General features: G+C 48.1%; 1 protein-coding gene across 2 annotated transcripts; it reads right to left on the minus strand.

The window, feature by feature from the left end:
* Window positions 1–1,302: 1,302 nt before the first annotated feature.
* NECAP2 (NECAP endocytosis associated 2) lies at window positions 1,303–18,788 on the minus strand. Of its 2 annotated transcripts, XM_007980361.3 has the most exons (8): window positions 18,649–18,786; window positions 15,777–15,877; window positions 11,498–11,602; window positions 11,331–11,412; window positions 10,268–10,376; window positions 7,534–7,711; window positions 3,662–3,737; window positions 1,303–2,526 (listed from the first exon to the last, which is right to left on the minus strand). In XM_007980361.3, the coding sequence occupies exons 1-8, from the start codon at window positions 18,738–18,740 to the stop codon at window positions 2,478–2,480; spliced, it is 792 nt and encodes a 263-aa protein (XP_007978552.1). In that variant the 5' UTR covers window positions 18,741–18,786; the 3' UTR covers window positions 1,303–2,477. The 2 variants fall into 2 exon arrangements, with proteins under 2 accessions (XP_007978552.1, XP_007978551.1); XM_007980360.3 differs by lacking the exon at window positions 3,662–3,737 and having other exon boundaries at window positions 18,649–18,788.
* Between the last annotated feature and the right edge of the window lie 7,334 nt (window positions 18,789–26,122).

The raw sequence follows: 26,122 nt of genomic DNA on the forward strand, positions 1-26,122 counted from the left end.
CCACTACACTCCAGCCTGGGGGACAGAGCAAGACTCGTCTCAAAAAAAAAAAAAGTTACTACTCCTGAGGTTCCTTTAATGCAATCTCCTTTACCCTTATTCAATGGGCAAGAGAATCTTCAATTTTCATTTTCTTTCTCCTCTCTACAGTTTCTTAATCAGAGTGGCTATTTCCGTAACAATAAAAACTGCTTCTTACAGAATCCTCAGGCAAAAGAAGTGTTGTGGCTCTTTTTCCATTTGTAATTCTTTTAGAGAATTCTCTAGGGTCTCACTGTGCTGCCCAGACTGGAGTGCGACACCGTGATCATAGGTCACTGCAGCCTCAAACTCCTGGGCTCAAGCAATTCTCCCGCCTCAGCCTCCCAAGTAGTTAGGATTACAAGCATGTACCACCACCACATCCAGCTGATTGTTTTTTTTTTTGTTTTTTTTTTTTAAGAAATGGGGTCTAACAGCCGGGTGCTATGGCTCACGCCTATAATTCCAACACTTTGGGAGGCCAAGGTGGGCAGATAACTTGAGGTCAGGAGTTCGAGACCACCCTGGCCAGCATGGTAAAACCCCATCTCTACTGAAAAAATACAAAAATTAGCCAGGTGTGGTAGCAGGTGCCTGTAATCCCAGATACTGGAAAGGCTAAGGCAGGAGAATCACTTGAACCTGGGAGGCAGTGATTGCAGTGATCAAGATTGCTCCACTGCACTCCAGTCAGGGCAACAGAGTGAGACTATGTCTCAAAAAAAAAAAAGAAAAGAAAAGAAAGGAAAGAAATGGGTCTTACTATGTTGCCCAGGCTAGTCCCAAACTCCCAGCCTCAAATGATTCTCCTATCTTGGCCTCTCAAAGTGCTGGGATTACAGGCATGAGCCAGTGTGCCCGGCCTCTTAATTTTACTTTTGACCTCTGGGTATCTGCACCCCTTTACTTCTTAGGGAGATGCTTCTGTGGGTAGGTTTGGTGGAAGACAGAAAGCAAGGGGCGAGGCTCTCTAGCACAGCCTGTATCATGAGACTCCACAGGAGAATTAAGCCCCACACAAAGTGATTCAAGCAAGTACTTTCACATCACCCAAAGGATGATGAAAAGACCGTACTGTCCTAGAGAACACAGGAGAGAAGGTACCGATTGCCTTAGACAACAGGGTTGCATTTCCTCACTTGGGCCAGCCTCATACCCCAGCCCTGAACTTTCAATCTGGACACTTGGTCAGTGGTGAGAGAGTGGCCATGAGTCTAACTGTGGCACCCTGAAGAGTATAGCAGCCATGCGGCCAGAAACACATTCATCTTTCACATACAATGACAGAAGTAAAAACATTTATTTTATCTTAAAAATCTGGTCCCGCAAAAAGGCCAACACTTTTTTCAGTTCATGGTCTTGACCCTTCAAAAATGAAATCTTTCAACTGAGAGGTGAGTTAATAAAAGGAATTTCAGAGGTGCTTTCAGATTTCTTATAAACCAGTAAACCAAGCAACCCTGGACTTCTAGTTTACTGAGCTCCTTCTGCTAGTCATTCACAGTTCCTGAAGGAGAAAAGAAATTGTTTGCAGATAAGGCACTTTAGAAACCACCAAAGAGAAAACCCAAGTCTGCCAGGAGCGGCACTGTGAACCTGCGAGCCGAGAGCGCCACCAGCAGACAGAGTGGCGACTCCCACAGCCCCGTGACAACAGCTTCCACCTTCCTGCCCCAACACTGTTCCAGCACCCGCCCTGGCTCTGTGTTGCCTGCCTGGCTGAGAATACATGGGAACCAGACAACTTGCCAGAGATGAACACTGCTGCCTGAAGCTCAGGGCAGCTGCACACAGTGAGGAGTCCCTTCAGAGGCCCCTGCTGCGGCACGCTGAAGGAGCAGTTCCTTTTGCAAAGATGAGTTAGTACGGATCAGCACATTAGCAAAGCAAAATATTTAAACATTTTCAAAAGCTGCTAATCCTTCCAGTTTCCCTCCTGATTGTGAGCTCAAGCTGCAGCCTCTAAACCTGCTAAACATCAGGAAGAAACCCCTCCTCTGGAGGGCAGATGGACTGAAGTGGCTACAGCCAGTGTGGGTACAGAAAGCCTCCCGCTGAACAGTGATCACATGACACCTGCAGACCCTGGGAAGGGCTGGTCTGAATCCAGGCAGCAAACTTAACCTATTCTTTTGCTTTGGGGGCTTGTGTTTAATAGGGGTCATTGCAATGGAAGAAGTCTCAGAGTCTCTCTCATGTCAAGAGGACAGATGGAGACAAGGATCCTGGAGCTTTTCTTCTCCTGTGTTCTGGTTGCATACTTGAATCCCAGGAAACAGTGTGACATGGTGCCAATTTACTGCCCAACATGCCCAGTTTGTCAACAGAGCCAGACAAGGAGAGGAGAGATTCATGCTCCAAACACAGGCCAGCTGAGGAGTGCTTCGCCCTCCTTCCTTTGGCCCAGACGAGGGAGCTCCTTCCCAGAAGTCACATGAGGAAAAATTGTGCTCAGGTCAGAACTGGACCCAGCCTGTGCCGGGCTGGGTCTGGCTGGAAGTTGATCTGTAAAGAGAAGACAGGGAAGGGTGGGGGAGTTCAGATCTTTGAAAATCCAAAGCAGATAAAAGGTGGTTTCTCTCTGGACCGAAAAAGCTCTAAGAAGCCAGTTCCTAAATGTTCTAAAGCAGCAGTCAGCAAACTTTGGCACAGAGACCAAATCTGGCCCTCAATGTTTTTTTAAATAGTTAATGTAACTGTATTTATCATTTTTGTGTGTGGTTTTGTTTTGTTTTGGTTTTTTTGAGACAGGGTCTCACTGTCACCCAGGCTGCAATGCAGTGGCACACTCAAGGCTAACTGCAGCCTCAACCTCTTGAGCTCAAACGATCCTCCTACCTCAGCCTCCCTAGTAGCTGGAACTACATGACTGGTTAATTTTTGTATTTCTTTTAGTAGAGACAGGGTTTTGCCATGTTGCCCAGGCTGGTCTTGAACTTCTGGCCTCAAGTGATCTGCCTGCTTCAGCCTCCCAAAGTGCTGGGATTACAGGTGTGAGCCAACATGCCTGGCCGAAGAGGCTTAACCCCTTTCCCATCTAGAAAAAAAGAGTGCAGCTCACTGCCAGCCCTCATTTAATTTTACATAAACAGGCTCTTTGAGGCTGAAGCAAATCTGACTGATTTTCAATGTGAAAATAAAATATAAAATACAAAAACTGTTCTTGGAGTTATTCCAGAATCATCTGAATCAGAACTGTCTATTGTGGGAAAAATCGGACTCCTCCAATGAATCTTAGGCTAAAAACTGTTTAAGAACGATGTTAACATTACGTGTAAGAATGCTGCGTTTTCTAGGATTTGACATTTTCAGCAATCAATAATTACGTATTTTGGGCTGGGCATGGTAGTTCATGCCTATAATCCCAGCACTCTGGGAGGCTGAGGTAGGCGGACTGCCTGAACCTGAAAGGCAGAGTTTACAGTGAGCCAAGATCAGGCCATTGCACTCCAGCCTGGGCAACAAGAGCGAAACTCCCTCTCAAAAAAAAAAAAAAGGAAAAAAAAAAAAGAAAAGAAAACATCCAAATTAAAACTGTTACTCCTAATCCTAACACCAGAAGGCAGGCGTGTGGAACAATACAAGGTTTGTAGAGCAATGGCCCTGGCCCCAGTCCCCCACAGAACATGGCCCTCCTCACCCTGTAGATTTGGTAAAGTCTCCCCAGATGTCAGCGGTGGCAGGCTTGGGCTGTGGCCAGGGTACAGGAGCACCTCCTATTGATGTTCCCGAGTCCGACCCATAGAAAGAGAAGAGGGGACAGAGGAGTCAGAGACCTCTCTTTCTGGTTGTTTCCATGACCAAATCATAAGACTCAGTGAACAGTCTCATGACACCAGGTAGCTGGGAAAGCCACACCAAGACAAGTTTTTGGGCAACAAAACACCACTGGGTTGCCACACTTCCAGCATCTTCCCACCAGCCCTTGAGGGCTCTGGAGAAAAAGCAGAAAGCCACACACAAGGTGGAAGGAGGGGTGCTGGCGAAGTTGGGGTTAGTCTCACGTCATCTATCATGCATACCCGAAGCTGACTTTGTTATCAACCATTCATGTTGAAATCTATTTAAAATTTACTATAACCTGGCTCAGCTTCTTGAACGGAGAATGTCCACCAAAACTGCAAGATCATCTTCATATCAAGCCTGCACTACCATGTCTGGATCAACTAGCTGAGAACATTATGTGCCAGCCACGTGCCGAGTCCCAGGCCCCAAACTGGTTAGGGGTCAGGAAGAGCGTTCCCAAGAGCTCACACAGAAGCGCATTCCTATCTCTCCACCAAGGTGGGTGACACCATGGGGCTACAATGCTTGCTTTTGTGCTTTTCTGGCACCTCCCCCAGTGCTGCCATCTGTCCCTTCTGAAGGGCCTGTGTTTGCCACACTCCGCCTTCACATTAATTTGCTATTTCTAATCTGATCTGGGCCAGGAGAACAGATAAAACTAGGGTCCTCAATGCTCACCAAGTACTCAAGGCACATTATCTTCTGTGAACCTCACCCCAGTCTCTAGGGAAAGAGATTGGGACGAGCCATGTGACTGTGCAGGTCATTTCAGTTTCCATTCTCCTACCTCTAAAATGGTGAAAATAACAGAACTACTCCATAGGACTGGTGTGAGGATTAAATACCCATGGAATGCTTAGAACAGGTCCAGCATATAGTGGCAATAACGATATTAATGAGAGCTAACATTCAGTAAGCACTTAGAATGTTCCAAAAATTGTTCTAAGTGCTATACATACATTAGTTTATTTGATCCTCACAAGAAACCTATATTTTAAGTATCATTACTTCCCCTATCCTACAGATGAGAAAAATGAGGCATGGAGAAGTGATTTTCTAAAGATCACAAAACTGGGCTGGGCACAGTGGCTCAGCCTGTAATCCCAGCACTTTGGGTGGCCAAAGCAGGTGGATCACCTGAGGTCAGGAGTTTGAGACCAGCCTGGCCAACATGGTGAAACCCCTGTCTCTACTAAAAATACAAAAATTAGCCAGGCATGGTGGTGCACAGCTGTAATGCCAGCTACTTGGGAGGCTGAGGCAGGAGAATTGCTTGAACCCAGGAGGCGGAGGTTGCCATGAGCTGAGATCATGCCACTGCTCTCCAGACTGGGCAACAGAGTAAGACTCCATCTTAAAAATAAATAAGTAGGCCAGGCATGGTGGCTCATGCCTGTAATTGCAGCACTTTGGGAGACCAAGGCAGGAGGATCACCTGAGGTCAGGAGTTCAAGACCAGCCTGACCAACATGGAGAAACCCCGTCTCTACTAAAAACACAAAATTAGCCAGCCGTGGTGGTACATGCCTGTAATCCCAGCTACTCAGGAGGCTGAAGCAGGAGAATCACTTGAACCTGGGAGGCAGAGGCTGCGGTGAGCTGAGATCATGCCGTCACACTCCAGCCTATGCAACAAGAGCAAAACTCCATCTCAAAAATAAAAAATAAAAATAAATTAATTAATAAAGATCACAAAGCTGGTAAGCTGAAATTTGAACCCAACCATATTGTTCATATAGTAAGTGCTTCATGAATGTTGCTATTTATGACTTATTATCTGACACCATTTTGTTTGTAGACATGCTAACTGCCTGTCTCAGACACCAGAACACAAGCCCTTGAGAACTAAAACTTGATGCTATACCTGCCAGTTGCCTAGAACTCTACCCGGCACACAGCAAGCACACCATATTAAAATTAAAATGCTGTTAAAAATGAATCAGCAAGGCCAGGTGTGGTGGCTCATGCCTGTAATCCCAGCACTTTGGGAGGCTGAGGCGGGCAGATCACAAGGTCAGGAGATCGAGGCCATCCTGACCAACATGGTGAAACCCTGCCTCTACTAAAAATATAAAACTTAGGTGGGCGTGGTGGTGCATGCCTGTTAATCTCAGCTATTCGGGAGGCTGAAGCAGGAGAATCGCTTGACCCCAGGAGTCGGAGGTTGTGGTGAGCCGAGAACATGCCACTGCTCTCCAGCCTGGGTGACAGAGCAAGACTTCATCTCAAATAAATAAATAAATAAATAAATAACCATCAGCAACCAAGGGATGGCCTAAGATAGTAGCTCTCAGACTTTAGTCAACACACAAACATGAATAGACATAAGGCCTGGACAAAGTGGCTCACGCCTATAATCCTGGCACTTTGGGAGGCCAAGGTGGGCGGATCACCTGAGGTCGGGAGTTCAAGACCAGTCTGACCAACATGGAGAAACCCCGTCTCTACTAAAAATACAAAATTAGCTGGGTGTGGAGGCGCATGCCTGTAATCCCAGCTACTCGAGAGGCTGAGGCAGGAGAATCACCTGAACCCAGGAGGCAGAGGTTGCGGTGAGCCGAGATCATGCCATTGCACTCCAGCCTGGGCAACAAGAGCAAAAAGACTCCGTCTCAAAAAAAAAAAAAAAAAAAAAATAGACATAAGAATGCAGATTCCTGCCCCTATCCCCCAGCGATGCCAAGGCAAGTGGTCCTATGACCCCACTCTGAGAAGTAACGCTTAAAGAACAGTTCCCAGTACCAGGCAGGGGCTCTCTGACTGCCCCTTCTGCCACTCTCCAGGTTAGAGTATTCCCCCCAGGGCTGAAGCCTGAAGCTTGACCTCCAGATAGGGCAGCCGATGTTGGGGATGCTTAGGAATCAGCACAGCAGGAAGGCTTCCTGCCTGCAAGCTGGGGAGAGCTGTGGGCAGAAGGCAGGCTGGTAACAATCGCCCAGTCCGGAGAAGGCCAGGAGCATCAAGCTGGGCTGGGCAGGGTGGGGAGGTAGAGGTAAAGGGCTGGCACCCCAGCGTGGTCAGAGGCTGACACTAGACACTCACTTCCAGAATCCCAGGGTCTCCTAAGGGCTCCTCAGCACAAGCTGCCGGGGCAAATGTTCTCAGCTTTCCACACCCGAGGTGCTCACTCCAAACGAAATCTCATTTCCCACCACTCACCTTGGCATACCTTATGCTGTACCCATCTCCCTAAATACACCAGGTGTCTAAAAGTCTTGGCCTCATTCATGTTCTCTCTGCCTGGAATGCCAACCACTCCCACTCTATCTGCCTCCTTCAAGGTCCAGATCAATGTCACCTCTTTCATGAAACCTCCCCAGATCACACTAGCTGATGGTGGGTCTAGGCCTACACATTTGGTCTCTGTGCTGTGACTCATCTCTCACACTACACGTGAGCAGAGACAGTGTCTCCATTACCCACTCACTCAGTACCCACTGAGCACACACTGGGAACCAGGAACTGACATGTTGATGATTTCACAGTAACAAACAAATCCCAGCCCCGGCCTCTCAGGGGAAGGCAGACGCCATAAAGGCCAACTAGAAGGAGCCCCTTACCAGCGTGTGCAGAATCAGCTTTGGGTGCCCACCTTTCTTCTTTGACACGGACAGGTACTACATTACCAATCCATGTGTGTGACAGGGGGAAAACCATGGGGCCCAGCTGCCAGTGAGAAGAGGAGCACACAGGTACCAATCCAGCAGTCGCCCACTGAGCACTAACCTGAACTGGGAGCAACTGCTGGCTGGGCGAGGGATCCCCCTACAGCCAACTGCTCCCCAGGGGGAGGGATCAGGGTGGAGGTTTTGCCCCCTGGGGGAGGGGGAAGCAGGCTCAGCCCTCCAGTGCTGGCAGGCCGGGCTCGGGGATTCCCGGCTGCTCCTTCCTTCTTCTTCATGTTCTAAACAGGGAAGAGGAATGCAAATCAGCCAGTTCTGCTGGAGTCCCAGTGCTACCAGAAAACCCCATGAGGGCCAGGGTGACCCCAGAGCCCTAACATCTGTGTAACCAAAAGATGGTCCTACCTAGCACCTCCATTGTTATGAGCTACACTTAGTGCATCATCATTCTGAATCTATCACAAATAAGGTCCATTTTAAAACCCAGCACCCCACTTCATTCATCAGGGAAATGCAGATCAAAGCTATAATGATAAACCATTACACACTCACCAGAATGGCTAAAATGTAGATTATCAAGTATTGACTATGACATGGAGTAACCATTCATGTGCTGCTGATCGAAGCATAAACTGGTAAAACTACTTTGAAAAATTACTTGAAAGGATCTATAAAGTTCAACATAGGAACTTAAACTTATGACTCCACAATTCTACTCCTAGATATAAACCAACAGAAATCATACATATATGCACCAAAAGACATGAACTCAAACATCTACAGCAGCACTATTTGTAATCGCCCCAAACTGGAAACTACCCAAATGTCCATCGTCAGTAAAACATAAATAAATTGGATGAATTCTCACAATGGTACATGCCACAATAGTGAGAATGAACAAACTACACACAACACCATGGATGACTCTCACAAAAATTACATTGAGTAAGAGAAAGAAATCATCCCAAAACAGGATTAGGTGTATGATTCAACTTATGAAAGTTAAGAACAAACGAAACCTACGGTACATGAAGTCAGTATAGGGTTACTCAGGGTAGTTACTGGGAGGGGCCAGGAGAGGTGTTTCCAGAGTGCTTACTATCTTTTGCATCTTGAGCGAGGTGCAAGTTTATAAATTGGGTTGTTTTGTTTTTTTGATCCAGAGTTTTGCTTTCGTTGCCCAGGCTGGAGTACAATGGCTTGATCTCGGCTCACTACAACCTCCGCCTCCCGGGTCCAAGCAATTCTCCTGCCTCAGCCTCCCGAGTAGCTGGGATTACAGGCATGCACCACCACGCCCGGCTAATTTTGTATTTGTAGTAGAGACGGGGTTTCTCCATGTTGGTAAGGGTTGTCTTGAACTCCCGACCTCAGGTGATCCGCCCGCCTCGGCCTCCCAAAGTGCTGGGATTACAAGCAGGAGCCACCACTCCTGGCCTATAAATTAGGTTTTTAAAATTTCACTAAGTTCTGCACTTATGATTTGTACACTTTTTTACATGCATATTATACTTCAAGAAAATGCTTAAAAAAAAAAAAAAAAAAACTGAGCACCAAGCATAAGCCAGAAACCAGCACAAGTCACACAGATGAAGATAATGTGTTCCCTACTTATAAGGAAAGCAGCAGCTTAATAAAATAGTAAGTCCAGCCCTGAAGTCAAAAGACCTCAAACACCTCCGTGTGAGTACAGCTGTGCCAGTTATTTGTAGCTCTGTGACCCTGGGCTAGTCCCCAACCCTCCCTAAGCCTCCATTTCCTCATCTCATGGAGGAAAGGGAGATGTTTAATTTACATGAGAAACGCCTAAAAACACTACCTGGCCCACAGCCGGTGCTCATTAAATGTTAGTTTCCTCCAAGCGAGAGAAAGAATCACATCCCAACCAGTCCACTGGATTGGACTAGCATTTCTCTCTTAAGGGCCAGCTGGCCAACTTCAAGGATCCCAAATCACCAGCACGAAGCAGAAAAGAGGAGAAAGAGACGGTAAGTAAAGAGGAAAAGCATTATTTTAGCGTTACAAAGCTTCTTCAAAAAACAAATCCATCTCAACACAGTATTCCTGGCAAAAACAAAAACCAGTCCACTTGGTCCTTGGGTGCCCCCAATGATGAGTCTGACCTCATCTCCCCTCTCCACCCTTGCAGCCAGGTAAAGGTCAACTTCGGCCCGGCCCAGCCCAGCCCAACCTGTTCCTATGAACAGGAACTGACTGGGGGAAGCCAGAGGTAGAGTAGCTCAGAACAAAGACACAGGAGCCAGGACAACACCATCAGCAGAAGCTGCCCAGGACTCCCAGTGTCCACCTCAACGCCTTCCTGCCAGAACTCTCCCAAATCTTCCTCATTCAAGACACAGCCTGGGATGAGCACATGGGTCCCTCCTGATGCACTCTAATAGCTAGGACAGAAACACCACTTCTGGCAGCAAATGACTGATGCTCCTTCTCAGCTCAGAGGCTTTGCACCTGCTGGTCCTCTTTGATCACTCTTCCCTTGCCTACAGGTCCCTTCTTCCAGTAAGCCTTACTTGGTTCCCAAAACTATGGGCTGCATGCCCTTCCTCTAGGGGCCCATGGCACCCAGGGCATCCCTTAGTTATGGAACCTTTCCTGCCATGTTGTAATTACATTTTTACCTGCCTGTCTCAGTTTAACTCTGAGTTACACAATAGAGGTCTCTCGTTCACCCCTGGTGCAGGACCTGGCACAAGGCAGATGCTCACTAAACACCTGCTGAACTGAAGGAGCTGAACCGTAAGAAGAGCGATGGGCTCTGGGTGGCCACAAGTATCACATGACCATGGCCACCACAGTCAAGCAAGGGTGGAACTCACTGCGATGTTAAGCTTGATGGTCTGGCCCTCCTTGAAGCCCAGGTCCAATTTAGGGCCTTGGTCTGGGTTCTGGGCTTGTTTTGCAAATTCACACTGCTGTTTCACCCACCTGGGGAGAGAACATGAGGAAAAAGGTGAGGAAGGAAGAGACCAGCTGCCCTGCAATCACTGGCTCACTTCACTACTGCCTGCCATCAGTCCAGGCTGAGCCTCGTAGTGAGACGGGGTGGCAGAAAGAGTGCAGGCTTGGGAGTGAGGCCTGAATTCAAATCCTGCTCTGACACTTAAGTAGCTGCAAGCACATTGGTTTCCTCGTCAGCAAAATACGCCCACAATTCTATAGGTCTTCAAGATGGCTACGAGTTCAGTGAGATCACTCATGTAGAGGGTCCTAACACTGTCTCTAGGACACATGTGAGAGCCTGCCCCTCCCTCTACAGCATGTGGCACAAGAACTAAGATGCGGTCTCTACACACCCTCAAACACTCAGAAGGTAGACAGGGAGACAAGACAGATACCCAGAAGTAGAGGGCAACACAAAGCTCCCCCACCCTCCATACCACACCATGCAGCAGCATCAGGTCAGGGAAGAGCCAGAGGCGCCCACATGAGTGGCCGGGCACAGCCCACTCACTGGCAGCCTGAGTTCAAGCCCTGCAGATGGTGGAGGAGGACTTCCTGCCCTGTCTCTTAGCTTCAGAAAAGGACATCAGAGCATCTGCTGGGTGCCCTGGGAATCCAAGCGCCACTGATGACATGGAGGAGCAGGCCCAGAAAGGCCACAGGAGGATGATGAGGACTCTGACTGCTCAGGGGCCTGGTAAGGGAAGACAGGTGGCAGGCCCGAAGGCTGGGATGGCAGAGATGGGCCTTGGGTAAAGGACAAGGCTTTACAGCAGAGATGAACATTGGCAGAGCAGACAGGTGGCTTGCCCTGGGTTCTCCTGAGTCTCTGTTGCCAGACAAATCACACACAACCACTTGGGTATCCTAACCTGGGAGATCATTCTGTCCAGGGAAAGAAGGGAGGGGCATGAGCATGTGTCTCCCAGAACCACTCACTTGAAATGGTCCTGCAATGCAACATTGAAGTCAAAGGCATCACCTCGGTCCCCGAAGCCAATTCCAATAAACGCCCGTCGCCCTGGGGGACAACACATGATCAATCCCACCTTCCACGGCTGAGAAAACCTATCCCAAGAGGAGGAAGCACCAGGACCCATGCCTACCATTTCCGTCTTCGATGCGGATCACGAAGTACCTGCTGGAGTCTGTCACACTCTCCACAGCTGTGCCGGGAAACTGATCCACCGGGGCCTGAGCAAACAGCTCCCCTGAAAGCACAGGTTAGGTTGAGCACTGAGCCCTGAGCCCCCTTCCAGCCAGGTGTTTCTACCAGACTACTGGGCCTTTTTCCCCGCAAGGTATCTCTAGCCAGCTGGGACAGATCGGCAAATCTTACTCTGGAATTCAAATCAAATCCATTCTTGCTAAAGGGAAGACACAGAAAATATAACTAAGGAAAGGCTTAAGTCAGAGATAGCTTACAGGTCAAATCTAGCCCAGTTTAGTATTCTGCCTGGCCTCTCTTAAAATTAAGCTCTATTAATGCTAAGCCTCCAAGCCAACCTGAGCAGCTGGAGCTGCTAGCCCATCCATTCCATCTGCTTTACCCACTTATATTACCTGAACCCTGAGTGTCCTAGAACAGGTGAGCCCTGACCTAGGTAATCACACCTGCTGAAGAGGCCTAGTACCTGAGGCAGGACTATAAGAGGGGCCAGTAAGCCCCGAGGAAATAAGGGAGGAAGTTTTCACACCCATAGGGAATCTGAAGCAGGCTGATTTAATTCAATCTGAGACAGGGCAAGCATGACTAGCTTTAAAAGGAGCCCTTGTGAAACACATCACCTTGTCAACTACAGCACTCGACAGGTGCAGCGCAACATAAAATTTCCACGAGCATTTATGACTGGCATCAGTTTTTTGTATGTGCTGACGTCTGTTGTTGCTTTTAGTATTTTTTGTTTTGTTTTTTAGAAACAGGGTCATGGACTGGGTGTGGTCCCAGCACTTTGGGAGGCTGAGGTGGGGTGCATTGCTTGAGCCCAGGAATTTGATTTATACCTTTTTTTTTTTTTTTTTTTTTGCCGCCTGAGATAGAGTCTCCCTCTGTCGCCCAGGCTGGAGTGCAGCGGCGCGACCTCGGCTCACTGCAACCTCCACCTCCCAGGTTCAAGTGATTCTCCTGCCTCAGCCTCCCAAGCAGCTGGAATTACAGGCATGCACCTCCACACCCAGCTAATTTTTGTATTTTTAGTAGAGACAGTGTTTCCTCATGTTGGCCAGGCTGGTCTTGAACTCCTGACCTCAGGTGATCTGCCCACCTCGGCCTCCCAAAGTGCTGGGATTACAGGCATGAGTCACTGCGCCCGGCCGAGCCCAGGAATTTGAGACTAGCATGAGCAAGATGGTGAAACCTGGTCTCTAGAAAAAATGTAAAAATAAGCCAGGCATGGTGGCACGCACATTTAGTTCCAGCTCCCTGGGAGGCTGAGGCAGGAGGATCCCTGATCCCAGAAGTTGGAGGCTGCAGTGAGCTGAGATTGTGCCACTGCACTCCAGCCAAGGTGACAAAAAAAAAAAAAGAAACAGGGTCTGGGCTCTGTTGCCCAGATTGAAGTGCAATGTGCAGTGCATCATAGCTCACAGCTGCCTCAAACTCCTGGGCTCAAGTAATCTTCCCGCTTCAGCCTCTCATGTAGCTAGGAATACAGGCACATGCCACCATGCCCACTCAATTTCTTTTGTTAGAGACAGGGTCTTCATATGTTGCCCAGGCTGGTCTCTAACTCCTGGTCTCAAGCCATCCTCCCACCTTGGCCTCCCAAAGCCATGGGATTAGAAGCATGAGTCACCATACCTGGCTGGTGCTTTAAGTATTTAATCAAATAGCTTCTATTGAATCCTGTGGTTTAGAGAGAACTTTGTTTTTTGGGTTGGTTGTTTTTTTTTTTTTTCCAAGGCAGAGTTTCACTCTTATTGCCCAGCATGGAGTGCAATGGCACAATCTCGCCTCGCTGCAACCTCTGACTCCCAGGTTCAAGCGACTCTCCTGCCTCAACCTCCCGAGTAGCTGTGTTTACAAGCATGCACCACCATGCCCGGCTAATTTTGTATTTTTAGTACAGACGAGGTTTCTCCGTGTTGGTCAGGCTGGTCTCGAACCCCCGACCTCAGATGATCTGCCCGCATTGGCCTCCCAAAGTGCTGGGATTACAGGCGGGTGAGCCACCGTGCCTGGCCTGTTTTATTTTCTTTTTGTTTTCTTTTTGAGACAGTCTTGCTCTGTCACCCATGCTAGAGTGCAATGGTGCAATCTCGGCTCACTGCAACCTCTACCTCCTTGGTTCAAGTGATTCTTGTGCCTTAGCCTCCCAAGTAGTTGGGATTACAGGTGTACACCACTACACCTGGCTAATTTTTGCATTTTTATTAGAGACAAGGTTTTGTCATATTGCCCAGGCTGCTCTGGAATTCCTGGGCTCAAGCGATCCACCTGTCTTGGCCTCTTAAAGTGAGGGGATTACAGGCATGAGCTACGTGCCGGGGCTAGAGGTAATTTTGTAATTAAGGCTGAACTGATTCAAAACCAACAGCCCTAGAGTCTGCAGTTTCTTGTCAATTTATCTGCCTTCTGTTCCAACCTTACCAAGATGCCTTCAGCCTACAGCAGTAATTCTCAATCGGGGTGATTTTGCTCCCCTGTCCCCAAGAGACATCTGGCAATGTCTAGAGATAATTTTGATCGTCACAACTTGGGGGGTGCTACTGACATCTGCTAGACAGAGGCCAAGAATGCTGTAAAATATCCTCATTGGGCTCCACAGCTCCCCAAAACAAAGACTCATTTGGCCCCAAGTATCAACAGTGCTGAAGCTGAGAAAGCCTGGCCTAGCGTGATATGCTCATTACCTCATGGGAAAGTTAGAGACTAACATGACCCAGCCATGACCTTGAGCTAAGAGCACCTTGGGGTGGGTCCCACAGGGGAGGCTCAGCCCTAGGCAGTGGCTGTTACATTAGGGAGTCATGTTAAAGTCACAGCTGGCCGGGGCACAGTGGCTCACACCTGTAATTCCAACACTTTGGGAGGCCAAGGCGGGCGCATCACGAGGTCAGGAGTTCAAGAACAGCCTGGCCAATATGGTGAAACTCCGTCTCTACTAAAAACACACACAAAAAAATTAGCTGGGCGTGGTGGTGGGCGCCTGTAATCCCAGCTACTCGGGAGGCTCAGGCAGAGAACTGCTTGAACCCGTGAGGCGGAGGTTGCAGTGAGCCGAGATCGTGCCACTGCACTCCAGCCTGGGTGACCAAGCAAGACTCCATCTAAAAAAAAAAATTTTTTTCAAATAAATAAAGTCACAGTTACCAAATTCCCCAGAGAACAACAGGTGGTACCATTCTCTTATGACACTACCTGAGGTGTCCCAGCAATTCTCCAGCTAAAATTCCCTGGTCTGGCCATGGCAGCTGCCTCTTCAAACTCCTCTGCCGCCAATACCCAAGTTCCCAAAGAACAAATCAACGCTTTGGGTTGCCTCGCAGTCTATAAAGCAATTAGAGAAATATCCGCTCACTTCCTATTCTCCAACAGTCTTATGAAGGAGGAACTAATACGATCCCCATTTCAACACGGAGGCGGCCAAGGCTCCAGAGGTCATGTGGCTCACCCCACGTCCAGCAGCTCAGGCAGAACATAGTTCTGAGAAGAGGCAGCCAGTTCTGTCTCTAAACTTCTGCACTTTCTTCTGCTCTACAAAGGAATATCTCTACACACTACAAAAAATAAATGACTGAATGTTGTGGCACCTGACTGAACAGGCACTGTGTCTGACCCCACTCGGGGTCTCAGCAGGGGGATTTCAGGCACAGTGCCCTCCACAGCTCACCCAGATGCACTGGTGGCCCAGCACTTCTGAAGTTTCCCCCAAGACGATCTCTGCCACCTGACTCCAACACAACCCAGCTCGGCTTGTCCTCTCACTACAGAAAGAGCTGAGTAGGACAGTTTCCAGCTTCTTCAGTTAATGGGTGTGGTCAGCTCTGGGAGTTACCGCTGCGTTGATAAACAATTCCTCAGTAGGAAGCAGAGCCCAGCAGCAGAGAGCTGTGCATCCTCACCCGCCTGTCTTCAAGGCCACTTCCAGGGCTTCCTACTTCCTACCAGGACCAAGCTGTGGTCTCCTCTCCTTGGCCTCCACATTTTCCTGAGGATTCCTAAAAGGAACTGGTGTTTGACATGAAATACTTGTTTTTACACCTGGAGACAGTACTTTCTACAACTAAGGTGGGGGAAAGGTACAGCTTAAAGGTACACACATGTCTCTGATTTTCAGGACAGGTTCCCATGATCCCTGAGCAGCCTGGCCAGACCAGACCACCTCTCCCTTCATAAAGTGGGAGCGCAGCCCCTCAGCTAGGTGCGGCCTCCCTTGCGGTTACCTGAGGTCCTGTCCTCCAGCTTGATGTAGGCCATCTGCCCCTTTGCAGTGATCCTCAGCCGGCCACTCCATGATGGCTGGTCCAGCTGCCACTCCGCGGCCCTAAGGGGACAAACACCACTGAACCTCTGCCAGACGCTCCTGCTGTGTGACCCCAATGCTGGGGATGGAAAGGGCTGCTTATTCTAGCCCAAGAGTTGGCAAACATTTTCTGTCAAGAGTCAGACAGTAAATATCTTTGGCTTTGCAGGGCACACAGCCCGTCACAACAAGGCCGCTCTGCTGCTGTAGAGTAAAAGCAGTACAGAACATGCACGTGGTGATGCTTTAGGTATCTTAACTATTTTCTACTGAGCACAGCTGTATTTCAATCGAAGTGTAGACACTGAAATCTGACATTCATATAATGTTCCCAGTATGAAATACTCTCCTTTAAAAATTTTCCCAACTATTTAAAAAATGTAAAAACCATTCTTAGGTGTGAACCATACAAAAATGCAGTGGGTTGTCACTTGGTGACCCCCTCTCTAGACCACAGTGTCCTCCTCCGAGTAGGACTTCCTTCCAATTTCCTTTCTATAGAAGCAACAGTTGCAGGCACCTGATTCTGTTTCTGACATTGCTTGACTGCAGTGATCAGAGTGACCATTTGAGAAAAGTAAGACTATCTCGAAAGAAAAAGTCAGCATGGAGCAATCACCAGAAGAGAAAAGGAGAACAGAAAAGTGAATGGGAGCTTAGGAAGAAACCCAGGAAACCATGAACTTACAGCAACGCCTCTTTTGGCTCTGGTTTGTTTGAGATGGGGTCTCACTCTGTCACCCAGGCTGAAGGGCAGTGGTGCAACCACAGCTCACTGAAGCCTCAACCTCCCGAGCCCAAGAGATCCTTCCACCTCAGCCTCCTGAGGAGCTGGGACTACAGGTGTGTACCAACACACCAGGCTAATTAAAAAATATACATATATAGAGATAGGCTCTCACTATGTTGTCCAGGCTGGTCCTGAGGTCTTAGGCTGAAGGGATCCTTCCACCGAGGCATCCCAAAGTGTTGGGATTACAGGCGTGAGCCACCACAGCCAGCTGTTTTGACTCTTTTAAAGCATTAACTTCAAATTTTAGTTCTAAGAAAAGGTCAGTAAAATCCCCAAATAGCAAGAACCGCAGGTGTTTCCAGGCGGCTTTTCTTGGAAGTCCCTGTGCCAAGAACCCTGGACGCGGCTATCTTGAGGGCTGCACAAATGCAGATTCTCAATTCACAAATCAGCAGACTCAGTTCCAGTTCCTCTTACTAGGCCTGAGATTCAGGCTAAGGAGAGCTCCAAGACTTAATTGCAGGCACTGGTAGTTTCCTCTAAGCTAAACCAGCCAGCCCTGACAATCCACAACCTCACTCTCTGGGGCACCAAGAGGAACCAAACCCATCCTACTAAAGACCCAATAGGGGGCCGGGCGTGGTGGCTCATGCCTGTAATCCCAGCACTTTGGGCGGCCCCAGGCGAGTGGATCAGGATCACTTGAGGTTGGGAGTTCGAGACCAGCCTGACTAACATGCAGAAACCTCGTCTCTACTAAAAACACAAAATTAGTCGGTAGTGGTGGTGTATGGCTGTAATCCCAGCTACTCTGGAGGCTGAGGCAGGAGAATCGCTTGAATTCGGGAGGCAGAGGTTGCAGTGAGCCGAGATCGCGGGCCATTGCACTCTTAGCCTGGACAAGAGGGAAACTCTGTCTCAAAAAAAAAAAAAAAGACCCAACAGAGGATAGGGCTAGACGACCATCAATGGTTTGATGGTCCAACTACAGTTTGATGACAGAAAACAAATGTATTTTGGTTACTGTTGTTTTTAACACTATTTTAAAATATGTCATGAATGTAATGTTCACTAATACATCTTTCCACCATAAAATCAGCTATGAGCCCACGGTAACACAACTGGAAAGTAACAAGAGGATATGTGGACGCTCCATCATTCTTGGGGTGCAGGCCAATCCCGTATTTCCGAAAAACTTGGACAACCATCGCCTTCAATAGCCACCCAGGCCCCCGCAAATATGAACATTCCCCACCACCACTCAGTGGCACAAAATAGCCATAGGCCAGGGTGTCTGTAAGAAGTGTATCGTTGCTTCGTTTAATATTTTTCATCTTGTTTTGATAGATAACACATACAAAGGGTAGTAAAATGCAAACAGTACAAAAGGGAAAGGAAGTCTCCTTCCAAGGGCGGTTCCCCTCCCCTAGGGCAGTTTCCTGTGTTCCCTTGCAGAGATACTCTGTATGTTTACAAGCCTGTGTGTTTATTCGTCTCAGGTAGAGATCAGAGAAATGTAGATGGGGTCCTCCCAACTGCTCCAGGCTGTGATCAAGGGTGAAATTCGTGCGAAGGGATCTGGGTAGGAAGGGGTCCCCAGGCTTCGACCGTCAGCTTAAAGCTCCCCGGGACCGGTCCTTTCAGCCGGCTCTGGGCTCCCTCCCCTCATCTCGGGGATTTCCGTCTGTGATAGGGTACCTCCCCGCTTAAGGCTTTTCAAGGATCCCTCCAAGGCCACCGGTTAGCGCTGAAAGAGAAGCGTCTGTGACATCACCACCCCCGACCAAGTTTAGGGTACCCGGCAGCCCACCGGGGTCCCTAAGCGCTAGATACGGCTTTAACGCCCTCCCCGCCGCCGGGAGTTCCGCGCGTCGTACTGAGACGGGCGAAACTCTGGGTCCGCCTCCCTGCTCGGGCCTGGAACTGGAAGAAGGAGCAGCATTAGCTCCCCCTCGCCCCAAAACTGGCCAGGGCTGTCCTCGGTTCCCGCAGTGGGTGTGTCCGGGTGGCGGAGAAAGGGTTAAATCGGAGCTAGCCTAGTCTGGCGGCGGGAAATCACCTGTAGCCACGGTTGGTAGCCCGCGGAGGGATGCGGTAGACGTGGACGTCAGGCTTGACACAGAGCACCGACTCGTACCCACTCTCCTCCATCGTGACGCCTGGAGCCCACCGTACTTCCGGCTCCTTCCACCGTTCCTCTGTCCGACGGACGGAAGCGGTACGACTCTGTGACCAGGTTTCGGCTAGAGCGGCAGCTCGCGGGCCTCAGCACGGCCTCGTTTGTGCGCCCTCTGCTGGAAACCCCGCTCAAGACACGCGGCGGGAGACCTTCGGAGGCTTCTCTCTCCCTCCAGACGCTTCTCTCTCCCTCCGGACACCCTCGGACGCAGAGAAAGAGACCAGCGCCCGCCATAGATAGATCCCTCCATATCCCATGGTCTGGGTGTGGATCATCCCCATCGCTTCAGTTCTTAGGCCTGGGGCCCAGTTGGCCGAGAGGCAAAGCCGTAGCCCACCCTGCAGCATCTCTGTCCTCCAGCCTTTGCTGCCGCGCCTCCTCTGCCTGAATATCCTTCCCTCTCCTGACTGTAAGGCTCAGCTGGTCACCCGACCCACCAGACTAAGTGGATGCCCTTACCCTACCACCCTCCATGCTTCCCCTATGGGAACCCACTTATGTGCTCAGGGCCCCGTGTGGCCAAACCTCAACAACGAGTTGTATTCAAAGAAGTAAAGTTTGGTAACGCAAGTAATTTACAAAGAATTCCAGGCCGGGCGCAGTGGCTCACGCCTGTAATCCCAGCACTTTGGGAGGCTGAGGCGGGCGGATCAGCCGAGGTCAGGAGTTCGAGACCAGTGTGGCCAACATGGTGAAACCCCGTCTCTACTAAAAATACAAAAATTAACCGGGCTTGGTGGCGTATGTCTGTAGTCCTAGCTGCTTGCGAGGCTGAGGCACTGGAACAGCATGAACCCGGGATGCGGAAGTTGTGGTGAGCTGAAATTGTGCCACTGCACCTCAGCCTGAGCGACAGAGTGGGACTCTGTCTCAAAAAAAAAAAAAAAAGAAGAATTCTAGTCTTTCTTTCTCCCAGAATATTCTAGGAGATACGGTGTCTACCATAGCCAAATTCTCAAAATCCCTCCTTTCCCACCATTCTCTCATTCATTCCTCCAGTTGAGGGCCTACAATGTGCCAGCCCCTGTGTAGGGTGCAGCTGATCCCAAATCTCTGACTCACTGAACACCCCAAACTTTCCCCACCCCTTCTTTCCTTTTCTCTCTCACTCTCTCTCCTCCTTTTTACTCTTTTTTTTTTTTTTTTTTTTTTCCCCAGACGAAGTCTCACTCTATCGCCCAGGCTGGAGTGCAGTGGTGCAATCTCGGCTCACTGCAACCTCCACCTCCCGGGTTCAAGCGATTCTCCTGCTTCAGCCTCCCGAGTAGCTGGGATTACAGGCGCCCGCCACCACGCCTGACTAGTTTTTGTATTTTTGTTGTTGTTGTTGTTAGAGATGGGGGTTTCACCAGGTTGGCCAGGCTGGTCTTGAACTCCTGACCTCAAGTGATCCGCCCAATTTGGCCTCCCTAGTGCTGGGATTACAGGCGGGAGCCACCGCACCTGGCCATTTCTACTCATTTTTTATAAGCTCTTTATTATAAGATTGATCTAATCACTTACATCTTTATTGTAAAATATGCATAACATAAAATTTACCATTTTAAGTGTGTAGCGCTGTGAAATTAAGTACATTCACAATAGTGTGCAACTATACCATGCTTTCCAGAACTTTTCGTCATCCCAAACAGAAACTCCATACCCATTAGCAATAACTTCCCATTTCCTCCTGCTCCATCCCTTAGTAACCTCTGTTCTACTTTCTGTCTCTATGAATTTGTCTTTCTAGATACCTCTTATAAGTGGAATCATACAATATTGGGCTTTTGTGTCTCTTATTTCACTTAGCATCAAGTTTTCAAGGTTCATTCATGTAGCATGGATCAGAATTTCATTCCTTTTAATAATATTCCATTGCAAGTATATACCATATTTTGTTTATCCATTCATCTGTCAACAGTTGGCATGTTACCACCTTTTGGCATTGGGAATCAGGCTTCTATAAGCATTGGTGTTCAAACACCTGTTCAAGTCCTGTTTTCCATTTTCTTGAGTGTATACATAGGAGTGAAACTGCTGAGTTATAGCATAATGCTATGTTTAGCACTTTTGTTTTGTTTTGTTTTGTTTGAAGCAGCATCTCATTCTGTTGCCCAGGCTGGAATGCACTGGCATGATCACAGCTCACTGCAGCCTCAACCTCCCAGGCTCAAGTGATCCTCCCAACTCAGCCTCCCAAGTAGCTGGCACTACAGGTGTGAACCGCCATTTCCGGCCTTGTTCAGCTTTTTGAGGAGCCTCCAAACTGTCTTCCACAGCAGCAGCACCATTTACATTCACGAGGGTTTCAATTTCTTCACATTTTTGCAAATATTGGTTATTTTCCTTTTTTTTTTTTTTTTTTTGAGACAGGGTCGGTCTCTCTCTCTCTCTCTCTCTCTCAATCTCTCTCTCTCTGTCACCCCACACTGGAGTGCAACAGTGCAATCATCATTCATTGCAGCCTTAAACTCCCAGGCTCAAGGGATCCTCCTGCCTCAGCCTTTTGAGTAGCTGGGCCTACAGGCGCACACCACCCTACCCTGCTAATTTTCTTACTTTTTGTAGAAACAGGGGTCTTGCTATGTTGCCCAGGCTGGTCTTGAATTCCTGTCTTCAAGAGATCCTCCTGCCTCAGTCTTCCAAAGTGCTAGGATTACAGGCATGAGCCACCATACGTGGCCTTATTTTCCTTTTTTTTTTTTTTTTTTTGAGACTAAGTCTCACTCTATCACCCAGGCTGGAGTGCAGTGGCACGATCGATCTCAGCTCACTGCAACCTCTGCTTCCCACGTTCAAGCGATTCTCATGCCTCAGCCTCCCAAGTAGCTGGGACTACACGCATGTGCCACCATGCCTGGCTAATTTTTGTATTTTTAGTAGAGACAGGGTTTCACCATGTTAGCCAGGCTGGTCTAAAACTCCTGACCTCAAGTGATCCACCCACCTTGGCCTCCCAAAGTGCCGGGATTACAGGTATGAGCCACCACAACCAGCCATTCAGAGCACTGTCAGTTCTGTTCAGTCTAACAAAAACAGGCATCGAGCACATATTCTATGCCAGATGCTGAGTACTGGGGTCACTGAGATACAGCCAATCCAGCACCTACCATCCTGGAGCTCACAGACTGGAGGAGACAGAGAGAAAAGCAGTCTTTGGCAACGCAGAATGAAAGATACTATAATGAAGCAAATTCATAGGGGGCTGTGGGAGCAAAGAGAAGAAACCCCACACAGTCTGGGGACAGTCAGGGAAGACTTTCTGGGAGAGAGTACCCTGGCACAATAATCGCTGTGAGGTTGGCAAGGCAACGATTGTTATCCTCATTGTGTAATGGGGGCCACTGAACCAGTGACAAGCTGGGGGAAATGACACTGTCTAGTAGTTGGAGGTCAGCCAGCCCCTTGCGTTATTCTCAAACCCTAACCACATGGCTGGACATTCCTAAACCTCTGCTGCTGAGAATAATTGGACCTGCCATCTATTCCCAGTTTAACCACCCTGTATACCAAACAAATCCAATTCGAGCCAACAGGCAAAGTATAGGCTCAGACAGAGTCCATCCTGTGTACGAGGTGGTGAGCAGGGGTGGAAAATCTCACTGTGACTCATCCAGCTGATTTCTGGTAGGTGCAGGGCCAGGGTGGGGTGTGATGTGAACAAGCTTTCCCTGACAGCCTCCAGACGTATAGATGATACGTCACTTACCTTTCTCTGCTGTATTTTCCTGCCATCATAGCTATTTCCAAGAGAAATTCTCCCATTTTTCAGATGAGGAAACCACTTATAAAAGGGGCACTCAATACCCAAAGAATTTTGAAAAAGAGCAAAGTTGGAGGACTCACACTTCCTGATTTCAAACCTTTTTATTTATTTACTTTTCCATAGGTTAGTGTTGGGGTACAGGTGGTATTTGGCTACATGACTAAGGTTTTTTTGTTTTTTGGGTTTTGGTTTTGGTTTTTGGTTTTTGGTGTTTTTTTTGTTTTGTTTTGTTTTTGGTTTTTTTTTTTTTTTTGGTTACATTAGTAAATTTTTTTTTTGAGACAGAGTTTTGCTCTGTTGCCCAGGCTGGCGTGTAGTGGTGCAATGTCTGCTCACTGCAACCTCCATCTCCCAGGTTCAAACAATTCTCCTGCCTCAGCCTCCCGAGTACCTGGGATTACAGGCACGCACCACCATGCCCAGATAATTTTTGTATTTTTAGTAGAAACAGGGTTTCATCGTGTTAGCCAAGGTGATCTCAAACTGCTGACCTCAAGTGATCCACCCCCCTTGGCATCCCAAAGAGCTGGGATTACAGGTGTGAGCCACCTTGCCCTGCATGAGTAGTTTCTTTAGTGGTGATTTGTAAGAGTTTGGTCCACCCATCCCCTGAGCAGTATGTACTGTGCCCTATCTGTAGTCTTTATTTTTATTTATTTATTTATTTTTATTTTTATTTTTTTGAGACAGAGTCTCACCCTGTCGACTAGGCTGGAGTGGAATGGTGCGATCTCAGCTCACTGCAACCCTCCACCTCTCAGGTTCAAGCAATTCTCCTGCCTCAGCCTCCCGAGTAGCTGGGATTACAGGCGTGTGCCACCATGCCCAGCTAATTTTGTTTTTTTAGTAGAGACAGGGTTTTTCCATGTTGGTCAGGCTGGCCACGAACTCCTGACCTCAGGTGATCTGCCCACCTTGGCCTCCCAAAGTGCTGGGATTACAGGCATGCGCCACCACGCCCAGCTAATTTTTTGTATCTTTAGTAGAGATGGGGTTTCACCTTGTTGGCCAGGCTGGTCTCAAGCCCCTGACCTCGTGATCCGCTTGCCTTGGCCTCCCAAAGTGCTAGGATTACAGGTGTGAGCCACCATACCTAGCCAATAAATGGAACTTTTACAAAAATTTAAAACTTTTGTGCTTCAAAAGACAAAAAGGTGAAAATGTAACCCACATAATTGGAGAAAAATTTTGCAAATCATATATATGATTTGGGACATGTATCTAGAATTTATGAAGAACATTTACCATGCAACAATAAAAAGACAACCCAATATAAATGGACAAAGGGAGGCTGGGTGCTGTGACTCATGCCTGTAATCCCAGCACTTTGGGAGGCTGAAGTGGGAGGATTACCTGAGCCCAGGAGGTCAAGGCTATAGTGAGCCACGTTCATGCCACTGCAGTCCAGCCTGTGGACAAAGACCCTGTCTGGAAAAAAAACAAAAAAACAAAAAAAACACAGGTCCAGGTGTGGTGACTTACACCTATAATCCCAGCACTTTGGGAGGCTGAGGTGGGCAGATCACCTGAGGTCAGGAGTTTGAGACCAGCCTGGTCGACATGGCAAAACCGCATCTCTACTAAAAATACAAAAATTAGCCAGGCATGGTGGTGCGCACCTGTAATCCCAGCTACTAGGGAGGCTGAGGCAGGAGAATTGTTTGGACATGGGAGGCAGAGGTTGCAGTAAGCTGGAACTAGGCTGCTGCACTCCAGCCTGGGCAACACAGCAAGACTCTGTCTCAAAAAAAAAAAAAAAAAAAGGACGAAGGCTAAGGCTCTGAATAGACATTTTTCCAAAGAAGATAGACAAATGGCCAATAAGCATATGAAGATGTTCAACATTATCGGCCATTAGGGAAATGCAAATCAAAATCAGAATGAGATAACACTTTACACTCACACCCACTAGGATAGCTATGATAAAAAAAGACAAGTAAGGCCAGGTACAGTGGCTGACACCTGTAATCCCAACACATTGGGAGGCTGAGGCAGGAGGATCCCTTGAGCCCAGGAGTTCAAGACCAGCCTGGACAGCATAGTGAGATTCCCATCTACAAAATATTTAAAAATTAGCCAGGTGTGGTGGTGTGCACCTGTACTCTCAGCCACTCAGGAGGCTAAGGTGGGAGGATCCCTTGAACCCCAGAGTCGGAGTTTGCATTGAGCTATGATCATACCACTGTACTCCATCCTCTGTGATAGAGCAAGACCCTGTCTCAAAAAATAAAAAATAAAAAGACAGATAATAACAAGTGTTGGAGAGGATGCAGAACAATTGGAACACTCATATGCTGCTGGTAAGAAGGTAAAATGATACAGCCACTTTGAGAAAGCCTGGCAATTACTAAAAAGCTAAACAGAGTTGACATATGACTCAGCAATTCCACTCCTAGGTACATACCCAAGAGAAATGCAAATGTATGTTCATATAAAAACTTGTACATGAATGTTCATAGCAGCATTATTCATAATAGCTAAAATGTGGAAACAGTCCAGGCATGGTGGCTCACACCTATAATCCCAGCACTTTGGGGGGCCAAGGTGGGAGGATCTCTTAAGCTCAGGACTTTGAGCAGCCTGGGCAACCTAATGAGACCTCGCCTCTATTTAAAATTTAAAAAATTTTAAGACGAGCCAGGCATGGTGGCATGCGTCTATAGTCCCAGCCAGCCACTCAGAGGCTGAGGTGGGAGGATCACTTGAGCCCGGGAGTTTGAGGCTATAGTAAGCTATGATTGCACTGCTGCACTCCAACCTGAGTGACAGAGCAAAACCCTGTCTCAAAAAAAAAAAAAAAAGGAAATAAAAAGAAACAACCCAAATTTCTATCTACTGATGAATGGATAAACAAAATGGGGTATATCCATACAGTGAAATATTACTCAACCACAAAAAGGAATGAAATTCTGATATGTGCTACAACATGGATGAACCTTGAAAACATGATGTTAAGTGAAAGAAGCTAGTCACCAAGGACCACATATTGTATGATTCCATTTATATGGAATGTCCAGAATAGACAAATCCACTAAGACAGAAAGTAGATCAGTGGTTACCTAGGGCTGGGTTTGGGGTGGGAAGATTAGGGATGATGGCCAAGGGGTGTGGGGTTTCTTTTTGGGGTGATAAAAATATTCTAGAATTAGGGCGAGGGTTGCACAACTCTGTGAATATCCTAAAAGCCATTGAATTGTAACACTTTAAATGGGTGAATTGTATGATATGTGAGTTAAATTTCAATACAGCTGTGAACAAAAAAGGGTCCCAAGTGATCTGAAAGGGAGACATAGTAGATATTTGTCAACTTCTGTCCCTGGATTCCAAGCCCCTCTAACTAGCGTGGGGGCGTCCCCTCGTTGTCTAGCTTCTCACAGTTAGCAAGCTCCAGATGTGGACAGATGGGGGCTGGAACCCCTCTGGGCTCCAGTAAAACTTCAGTAAAACTTCAGTTTGTGGAATACTGAGGCCTGAAAAGTCCAAGTCTGAGCCTGCACATTCTCAGGCAGAGACAGTGGACAATAGCGGGGGTGTTTGAGGGGCGTGGGGGGAGATTTTCCCTAGGTGGTTCATCCACCCCTGAGACAGGAAGACTTAGAGGAAGCGGGA

Source organism: Chlorocebus sabaeus, chromosome 20 (genome assembly GCF_047675955.1).
Source record: "Chlorocebus sabaeus isolate Y175 chromosome 20, mChlSab1.0.hap1, whole genome shotgun sequence".
Taxonomy (NCBI): Eukaryota; Metazoa; Chordata; class Mammalia; order Primates; family Cercopithecidae; genus Chlorocebus; species Chlorocebus sabaeus.